The sequence below is a fragment of the Culex pipiens genome, chromosome 1 (assembly GCF_016801865.2).
Source record: "Culex pipiens pallens isolate TS chromosome 1, TS_CPP_V2, whole genome shotgun sequence".
Lineage (NCBI taxonomy): Eukaryota > Metazoa > Arthropoda > Insecta > Diptera > Culicidae > Culex > Culex pipiens.
In genome coordinates, this window is record NC_068937.1 from 39,026,584 (window position 1) to 39,037,046 (window position 10,463).

The following is a 10,463-nucleotide window of genomic DNA, read 5'->3' on the forward strand; positions in this document are numbered from 1 at the left end:
ATACCTTAATTACTTGTAATTTCATTTTCAACTCAATTATAAGGCCGTCAGGATTTGACTGCAACTTGAATTCTCAAACTCTTTTGAAAACTTTTTTTCTCTACGTTTTTCTTTTTTTTAGATGTTTACTTTAGTAAACTGTTTAATCATTTCAAGTATTCTTAATCCTCCTTCAGGGTCAAGATCAGCGTTGTTGGGAACTTACGCCCAATAACCTTTCATGTATTACACAAAAATAATGTTTGTAAAGCCAACAAAGTTGGTTTTTTTGCTCTGTTTAGCTAGTTGGGGCATTCGCCAACTTTTTTTTTTCATTCAAGCTCTCTTTAGCTGGTTGAGGCATTCGTCAACCTTTTTTTTTGTATTAGCTCTCTTGAGCTGGTTGAGGCATTCGTCAACCTTTTTTTCAGTGTTAGCTCTCTTTCGCTTGTTGGGATATTCGCCAACTGTTTCTTCAGCTCTCTTTAGCTGGTTGGGTAATTCACCCTTTCACATTACCACAATTACTCCGCAATACAGTATACTCACCTACCGACTGAGCCATGTAGTAAACGTAAACAAGTAATCAAAAGTTTGCTTTTTCAACTCTTCCAAAGAACTTGAAACAATAACACATCCGTTATCTACAAATTTATCCAACAGGATGAATCATGCAAGAGTCGCGATCTCACTCTGACGGCAAACGTCAAACGCTATCGCATCCGCTCACTCACCTCAAACGTCAAAATTTTCTCTCGCAAACAATTGCAGTGATGCCAAAAATACCCGAATGAATTAAAAGTCTGCATAAGAACCTTGTTCTTATCAACATCAATTTTGCTGATCATATTGATATTAAATTATTTTCCTATTTGTCCTGTTCTCTACAAACTCAAGACCTTTCGATTGGTAATCCAGTACGCCGCTAGTTGAAACGCATTCCATATTGGTCATGATTCCCAGTGAGCACGGTAGCTCGGCATGATATTGACAAAGAATTTGTCCTTAGGGACCATCCATAAATCACGTGAACACTTTTTTGGTATCTCAGAAACCCTCCCCCCCCCCTCGTGGACAATTTCCAGATCTTTTTTTGTATGGAGCGTGGACATAATGGGTCGTCAAAAGTCAAACGTCAAAAGACTTGGCGCGTTTGTTTTTTGATGGCGCTTGCTAATTATTTTCATGTTTCGGGATTATGTTTCAAGTCAGTGACTAACTAATGTTCAAAAGAACATGTTGCCGGTAGTTGGAAGCAATTTCATATCTTAAGCGCTTTCAAAATGTTAGCGCAAGTGAAAAACTCTTGAGTGTGGATGTGTGTGCCAACAAAATGATGAGAAATTGTCTCGCAAAATAGAAATTATGATCAAAAGTTGATGGCGTACTTTCAGGAAATAAAAAAAAATTGATGTATTTTTCCCGAGTAACTGTCAACAAACTGAATAAAAAGTTGCCAAATCGTTGTAATGACAAAATGTGTCAAGTTAGCACTAAGCCACACAAATTTTCAGTACCGACCAAGGTTTCATCACTAGGACTATGACTATTACACATGAACTATGAAAATTTGTTGCTCACTCACGCACACACTTTAAAACTTGCAAACCCAAGGTTGGTCAAAAAGTGACAAATCAACGTACTCGTGCTATCTTGTCGCACGTCCGAAAAGAACGCGTTTTAATGACTGACCTTGAATAAACCAAAACTAGAGCACGAAATGTAAACAATAACAAACTCGTTTCGTTTGGCTGACCATTCTGTGCATTGTCACAAAATTTGGGTAGAATTTGGTGGTCGGAGTCTTGAGTTATTACTAAAAATGTTTAATGTATTCGGGCATGCCAGTGTGTCAAACGCGCTTTGAACTGAAGTCCCTTTGGCCAGTTGTCGCATTTAAAGCAATTTTCCGGGTGTGCCAAAATAGCACGGCAAGAACGAGTTTTGGGTATCTATACAGGAAGGGGTTGTTCAAATGTTACTTTCAGGGATTTTCGGGATTTCAGAGCCCCACTTGGGCTGTCACAAACTCTAGACCCCCCCTTTTCATGGACGAAAAGCCTAAGGCCCTAATGAGTTGCAAACATTCATCTGGAATACCTTGGGCTGCAGCCTGCAGGTGTTAAAAGTTTGATCCTTTAAGCAGAATGCCATTAGGCTTACCGATATCTCACTGGTTCTACGTGAAATAAGAATACCGAAATGATTTTAGACAATGGGGTTGTGAACAATATTGGCCACAATCAGTAATAACCGGGAGTCCTCAAGGATGTTCCGATGCAGGGATATTTAGTGAACCATATGAGTTTATGATGGAGTTTTTTGAAACTGGGCATGGAAAATAATATTTTGACGGAGTTGGCTGCTGTTTTGATTTTTAATGGTTTATTTGAATTTAGCTTTTGATATAAATAAAAATGTTCTGTGTCAAAATGGTCTTGTGAGTAACATAACCACCTCAACCTTTTTTATCCAACCTAGATTTGGCTCCAAAGACAACTTATGTTGTATTTAGAACATAAAAAAAGTTTGAAAATAATTGAAAAATATCATTTTGGTTCGATTATATTTGAATTATAACCAACTTATGCTAAAATTTGGGAGCGGCCGTGGCTGACTGGTCACGGTGTTCGCTTTGTAAGTGAATGGTCTTGGGTTCGATTCCCGTCTGCTCCCAACGTGAAAGTATAGGAAATATAAATCTTGAAACTCTGAACATGAACGAAAAATCAAAATCGCTCGAGTCGGGGTTCGATCCCCCGTCCTTTGGATTGGTAAGCAAAAATGCTAACCACTATGCCTTCGCGACTTGGTGAGCTATGACTGGAATTAGGAATATTGTTACTATCAACTATATACGCGCTGGGTCCTTGTCCATTTGACAAGGGTTCGGAAGTTCTAAATAACGTTTGAAATCCGATTGGTCCAAACGTTCTTCAGGGCGGGGCTTGTCGATAAAGCTGAAGTACCTCGCGCTCGGCTAGCCAGCGTAGAAATGGGTCACCGAAGCTCGGCAGAGCTAACACTTCCAAATGCCTATGCGAGTTATTTGCATGTATAGAATGTAGATTTAAAAATACATGGAAACCACTCAATTTGTAAGAAGCGACCGCGTGGTCCCGTTTGGTTGGTTGCACACACACACACACATAACCAACTTATGCTACAATTTTATCAATTACGTTTGTATTACTTTTGCCTTCCTCACTGATCACTAATTTTGTTTGAAGTCATATGAGCAAATATGCAACACAAGCCTAACAAATTTTACATCGTGAGAGCCCTCTTAAACGATATTCTGAAATTTTGATAAAAACAAAGTCATGATTAATGATAGTCATGTAAAACACCTAAAATGTAACCCATGTAATGGTAGAAACATTGTGATTTATGCTTCAAAATCGATGAAAATGGTTAAATCACATAATATTAATTTTTAGAGCAGGATTACCTACAGCCTTACTGAACTGGAGAAGCCAAACACTTCAAATACATTCTTTCATCACAATCTCGTTTAATTGAGTAATTTATAATTCAATAAAAAAAAACGATGATCAGCATTCACACAGAATTTATTTGGGAATTCCCAACTGTGAGGATTGCGCTGTTTATTATACACTATCAATCAAAACAAACGTGATTGCCTTCGGAAGTTCATAACATAACAGACACTTTGAACCTGCCATCAGTCGTAAGCTTTTTTTTCTGTAAAACTTAGTTCTTAGTTTTTCACAAATCACTTCAACTACAAGCCAAAGAAACTAACAATTCTTCAACAAGGCTTCCTCCCAGGAATCGGTATCCGAATCGTACACCAGAAGCTGCTTCGGAGGGCCGCATCGCGGTGGTCGAGCTTCCTGAACCGCAGGCCTCAGACCCTCGTTGGCCGAGCCGAGACTGGATCCATGGTCGGCACAAGGTACTCTACTATTCGTTGGACTTATTAGATCAGAGTCATCCCAAGAATCCGTTTCGGAATCGTACACGAGAATTTTCTTTTTCGTAGTTGGTGTTTCACAGTTTGACATTCTTCGAACGGGATTTACGGTGGGTCTGGGCTTATCAAAAGTCCTTTCCGGCTCATCTTGCGGAAAGCGTATTCTTTCATCTGCAATTTTGTGTTGGAAAAACTTTTAAATTGAACGTACACATCAAGTTCAAACTAACCTCCTTGAACGATTTGCACAGTCACAACAGCGAGCAAAAGTCCACTAACTACAAGCAAGTTCATCTTTCGGCAAGGTGTTCAACGCAACTGACTTAGTTTGAGTGCGCGAGAGAATGACAAGAACAAAACGGCCAAGAGGTTATCAAACTTGTGCTCTCGACACTTGCGATCGAAACCTGCGCCGGGAGAGAGAGGATCGGATCTTCATTACTAAAGCTGAGCGATGATGATGATGCCTGTTGTACCGCACTTTGTTTTGAGGGAACTGGTTTTCTACGCGATAGTAGCGTCAAGTACGTCATGGAATACCCAGTTGCGGGACAGGTGGGATCGGGTTTTGTTAGAGGGATAGCCTGAGCTTGAATTTTGTTTTTAAAACAGTTAAATTGTTGTTTATTACTTTTATTTTTTAACAAAAACTAAAAAAAAGCAGTTTTGTTACTCAACAAAATTTTCTCTTAAATTGTAAAGTAAGTGATTTTTAAAAACTAATTAGGTTTCACATAATAAAGTGAATTATAAATTATATTTGGGAAAGATCACAAAATAATCATCTCCCTAAACTCTACACAGAAAAAAATATTCCTGTAAATTTACATTATTTATCATGTACCAAAAGGTATCATGATAAATGATGTATATTTACATTAGGTTCATTGGAAATTTACATTAGATTCATTGGAAATTTACATTAGTTTTGGAATTTACATTACTTTTGGAATTTACATTAGTTCAAGTCAACTTATTCTGATTGGCCAATGGGAATGAGAAGCTCGAGTTGGATTGCAGTAGGAAAAGGGTGTGGCCTACGTTCTATTTTAAAATGATTGAAGCGGGCAGCAAAATGAAATTCTGATTTTAACAAGTTGTTTCACAGGTAGGGACGCTTTCTCGTCGACGGCCAAGTGGAATAATGCTGGACTGGAATCGAACAGACGACGGGTAGGATGTTCTGTGTTACAGCCAGGGTTGCGAATGAGCGAGCGCTCACGGAAGGCTTGCTCGCTCCAGCTGGAGCGTGAGTTTTGATCAGGTAGCTCGTGCTCGCTCACGCTCACCGGAGCGTTTTGCGCTCACGTGAGCTGGTGAGTCAAAGTAGGTAGTTGTTTTTTCCTGTTGAAGCATCTGCCTGTTTGAAACGAAGTTTCTAGAACTATCTCAGCACAGGCAGCAAAAACAAACAAGAAACTGGCCTAACAAACAAAAGTAGGCAATGAAATGGATTTGATCAGCGAACCGAAATTTACGTTCTATTTAAAATCTAGACATTTTTCGAACAAGGAACAAATACCTAAATTCATAATGTAAACATTCATTGGCGTGAAGAGATGCACTGTTTGTTCACAAATCAAATCCATATTGGACCATATTGTATTGTTGTTATGTACAAAAATATTGACAATTTATGTATATTTTATTTATTTTTAAATAATCTTTTAAACAGTTACAGTCATCCATGTTCAAAAAATCATATATAACTTGTAATTGAATATTTTCAGAGGTTTGGTTGCGAAAGTGTTGAATAAAATCCACTTGTTGGAAGAAGAGCCAACCTTTTCGTGGTGAAAAATATTGACAATTTATTTGACTTGAGTCAAAAGGGTTATTTCAACCCTTAGGAATTTTGAGGCATATATTTAAAATAGAACTGTTTCAAAAATGTTACCCTATTTTCTAAAATGTTTGCTAAATAAAGACTAACCTTATAGAAATGATTGACCGTTTCTTATCACTGAATCACTGAAAGATTTAATAAACGGAATAACTTTTTTTAATGGTAGCTCCCCAAGTAACATTTTTTCCAGGAGTTCTACAAGAGCTCTTCAAGATAGCTACAGCATAGCAGTTTGGACCGCGGTAGGATAAAATTCTCTTCAAAACTTCTTCAGGAGTTTGGAAGAGTACTTGAAGAGAGTTTTATCCTACCGTGGTCCAAACTGCTATGCTGTAGCTATCTTGAAGAGCTCTTGTAGAACTCCTGGAAAAAAATGTTACTTTTGACATTCTGACCCGCAATCTGGAAATGTAGTCAAAACACTGATTAGGTACATAAAACAGTTTAATGTTATATTTTAATCAACCAAGCATTTAACCTTGAATCGAACTTACCAAAGCATAAATCCTCTTGAATCAATTCATTGTTTTGTAAGTTTTTCTAAGGTTTACAGGCCCTTTTATTTAGGCGTCTATACCCCTCTGCCCCTCTCTACTACAATAAGGCCTTTAAATTCTAAAATATTTATACATTCAACTGTTTGTCTAAAAAATTATTTGACCCTTGCGAATCCAACCTTTTATTTAAAAACATGATTGATAAAAATGAGCTATTCCAATTCATATATCATAAAATTTGTTCACAAAGTCATATTTGCAAAGCCCTACTGCACCTTACGCAAAAAATCCATCTAGAATTAAAAAAAACTTTCTCAAAAACGTTAAATGATTAGCGACACGTCCAAAATGAGCGCTCCGTGAGCGAAATATGAGCGTGAGCGCGAGCATGGAGCAAACGTGAGCGCGGGCAAACGTGAGCTAGCTCGCGCAGCGCTCCTCCTCACGAATGAGCGAACAGTGAGCGCTCACGAGCGCGTGAGCGTGTGAGGAACGCAACACTGGTTACAGCTGCTACCGGCTAAAGCATCAACTTGCTCAGGTCGAGGCTCAGACAGTGGGCCAGCAAAGTATGAGAGCGATAGAAAGAGAACCAAATATAACTATTTTTAGTTCGGGTAGTGTTGAAGTCAACGTTTGGCAGAAATACATTGGATATATGATTTACATTGAATAGGAATTTACAGGAAGCTGAACACGGGTAGAAATTCATCAGATTTGAGTTTCCATGCTCAACGTTTCCATTAGATTTATGATTTACATTAGATTTAGATTTACATTTGAGTAATTTCCATGACTTTTTACTCTTTACATCATATTTCAACATTACATCGAGTGAGTTTACATAAGAAACACTAATTACGTGCTGTGTAAATATACATATTTTTTTCTGTGTAAACTTCTAAAAAAAGGATGAAAGAATTGCAAATGATGATAAAATGTTATTAAAACAAGTTAGAGTAGTTTTTTCCTTTTACGAGCAATTCTCTACAAAATCGGTCCTTTTTTTCATTTTATTTTTTGTATTTTTGAATCCGGCTGAAGCTTTGCTCAAAGAAGCAATTTTGCATCATTAGTTTGTCCATTTATTTTTTTCATACAAATTTGGCTGCTGTCCATACAAAATTGATGTATAAAAATTCAAAAATCTGTATCTTTTGAAGGATTTTTTTGATCGATGTGGTGTCTTCGGCAAAGTTGTAGGTATAAATAAGGACTACACTGAAAAAAAATGATACACGCTAAAAAAATCAGTGATTTTTAGTGAATTTGACTTTTTGTCACTAAAACATGATTTAAAAAAAACACTTTTTTTATATGTTTTAGGGGACATGAAATGCCAACTTTTCAGAAACTTCCAGGCTGTACAAAAAATCTTTGACCGAGTTATGATTTTTTTATTTTCAAAAAATTGAAATATTGGTCGCAAAAATGTTTCAACTTCATTTTTCGATGGAAAATGGATGGAAATTTTGGTAAAGAGCACCGTTTTCAAGTTATAGCCATTTATAGGTAACATTTTTGAAAATAGTCGCAGTTTTTAATTTTAAAAAATTAAACTATTGAAAAAAATATCGTTGAAAAACTAAGAAATTCCCTATATTTTGCTTTTGTACATTGCTGATACAACCCTTAGTTGCTGAGATATTGCCATGCAAAGGTTTAAAAACAGGAAAATTGATGTTTTCTAAGCCTGACCCAAACAACCCACCATTTTTTAATGTCGATATCTTAGCAACTAATGGTCCGATTCACAATGTTAAAATATGAAACATTCGTGAAATTTTCCGATCTTTTCGATTTTTTTATCGAAAAATAAAGTTGAAAAATGTATGCGACCAAAATTTGGATTTTAAAAATAGTATTTGTTGAAAAATTCAAAATTCGGTCAAAGATTTTTGCACATCCTAAAAATTTCTGAAAAGTATGCATTTAATGTCCCTTAACATATTTAAAAAACGGGGAAAAAATAAAATTAGTTTTTTTTTGCAAATCATACCGAAGGCACCAAAAAAGTTTCAGTCGGATTAAAAAATACAAAAATTAAAATTCTAAAAAAAGACCGATTTCGTAAAAATTGCTCTGGGGGGAGTAGTCATCAATGAGACACGGGGAACAATGATAAAATGGCTCTCACAAGACGTAGTTTCAACCAATCAGGCTCATATTTGGGGGAAAGGTGTGTCTACTAGATACACGTCTGCCATAATAGTGGCTTTGGTTATGGACGCTCCCTTGCAAAGTTATTCATACATGTTTGATTCTGGGGTGTTAAAGTAAATTATGACTAAAAATTACATTTTCGCTCATAGACTGCCATTAACACAAAAACTAATATTTCTCCAAATTTCTTTCGTCATTTCACAGGGCATTAGTTGGGCTACAATGTCCTTTCATTAGGTTTGGCCAAAATTTAAAGTATACCCAGAATCCAGGGCTGTCTCAATGTTCCCCACTCATTTCAGCCCATGGGTAACAATGAGACACTTTGATTTTTCTTCATTAAACTTTTCAAAATCTATGGAAATCTTTCAAAACATAAATTGGAAGTGAATTTTGGCATATTTAGTTAGTTTGAACTTCATTTAACCAAAAATATAAAGTTATTTGGTAAAATATAAGGATTTTACAAAATTTAAATACTTTTTAGTATAACTGTTGTTATTTGAAGTTTCAGGTTGGCAAAATTGCTTTAGAATGTTCAAGGCAAGTCACCTGCAATGGAACAATACAAAATATGATGTTTTACTAGAAAAGTATTGATTTTCGTAGAGTGTCTCATTGTTCCCCACCTGTCTCATTGTTACTGCCAAGTGCGTCTACAATGAGACAGTTGAATAACTCTGGCTGTAGAGGTCGGATCGATCTCATATTTTGGTCAATGTTAGAACACATTAAAAGAAAGAAAATGCAACAAAAAGCTCTTTAAAACATGCTGATGAAAAAAAATACAAAAACCGTTGAAGTTTAAAAACCAAAAGTGTCTCATTGATGACTACCCTACCCTATTATTACATCAACCCTCTGAAAAGTTACAACAAGTTTTTGTGTAGAGAATGCTGCAAATTTTTAAAATTCTGTAATGTTTATTCCAATACAACAATTTACTTCGCAAACGGCATACCCAAACTCTAAAGTGCTCGGTTCGACTTCAAATTTCCGGGCTTCTCTACCCAAAATAGGTCTATACATATTTTTTGTTCGGTTATTAGGGTGGTTGTTGCCACGTCAGGGCGGTTCAAAGATGACAATTTTGAGAATTAAAAAAAACACATATTTCCAAAATCATTGGTTGACACAGTTTTAACCAATTATCAATTCCAGTTTGCAATAGAAAGGAGACTAATTAGGCTTCGTAGAAATAATACGATTCCAATGTTTTTTTTTATAGAAAATAACTTCAGTTACAAAAGCCACCCTAATGACTGAACAAAAATTGTGTATTTAACTATTTAGGGTAGAGAATCCCAAAAATGTGAAGCCGAACCGAGAACTTTAGAGTTTGGTCATGCTGTTTGCGTAGGAAATTGTTGTATTTTCCACATCACAGAATTTTAAAACTTTGCAGCTTTCTCTACACTAAAATTTGTTGTAACTATTCAGAGATTTGATATAATAGTAATGTTTATTCTACAAATTTATTCTGGGCGATATTTGCTCCAAATCCACTTTAACATTTTTGATATACACAAAGAAAAAATGATGTTTCCAGATGAACTTGAAAGAAAAACAGGAAAAATCCTATTTATATATATATATATTGTAAAAAATATATTGTAAAAAATCAAAATGAAATAAAATCAATTTTTACCGATAGAAGATTTTGAAAAACAGTTTCCCTGACTCGGAGCAGTCCCCTCAACAAGCTCAAAAGTGATTCAGCGAGGTTCATTCAAGTTTAATAAAAATAACCTTTTTGCAATTCCGTCGTGAAACTATTTACTTTTCCTGTCATTCTTGAACGACGAAATAGCCTACTTTTCTGTACCAAAAATAACAAAATCGAATAGCAACAGTTTTCAAAATAAATGTTGAAAAGTTCTACTTTTCAGCACTCAAATGGATGCTGAAAAGTTAAATATTTCGGCACTTGTTTCGAAAAGTAACACTTTTCAACATTTTTTTGATTTAAACGATTTATTGACAAAACACATGAAAATTTGACATAAAATTTCACTCAGTGTGTGTTTTTTGGAATTGCAAA

At 35.7% G+C, this 10,463-nt stretch overlaps 1 protein-coding gene across 1 annotated transcript; it reads right to left on the minus strand.

Moving 5' to 3' along the window:
* Positions 1–3,533: 3,533 nt before the first annotated feature.
* LOC120421981 (uncharacterized) lies at positions 3,534–4,302 on the minus strand. Its single transcript, XM_039585323.1, has 2 exons — positions 4,147–4,302; positions 3,534–4,087 (listed from the first exon to the last, which is right to left on the minus strand). The coding sequence occupies exons 1-2, from the start codon at positions 4,208–4,210 to the stop codon at positions 3,741–3,743; spliced, it is 411 nt and encodes a 136-aa protein (XP_039441257.1). The 5' UTR covers positions 4,211–4,302; the 3' UTR covers positions 3,534–3,740.
* Positions 4,303–10,463: the final 6,161 nt, after the last annotated feature.

Bases quoted from the DNA above. Each gene is read 5' to 3' on its own strand.
- LOC120421981 (XM_039585323.1), bottom strand. From the start codon at position 4,210: ATGAACTTGCTTGTAGTTAGTGGACTTTTGCTCGCTGTTGTGACTGTG. The intron at 4,088-4,146 runs GTTAGTTTGAAC...ACAAAATTGCAG, and splicing joins TGTGCAAATCGTTCAAGGAG to ATGAAAGAATACGCTTTCCG.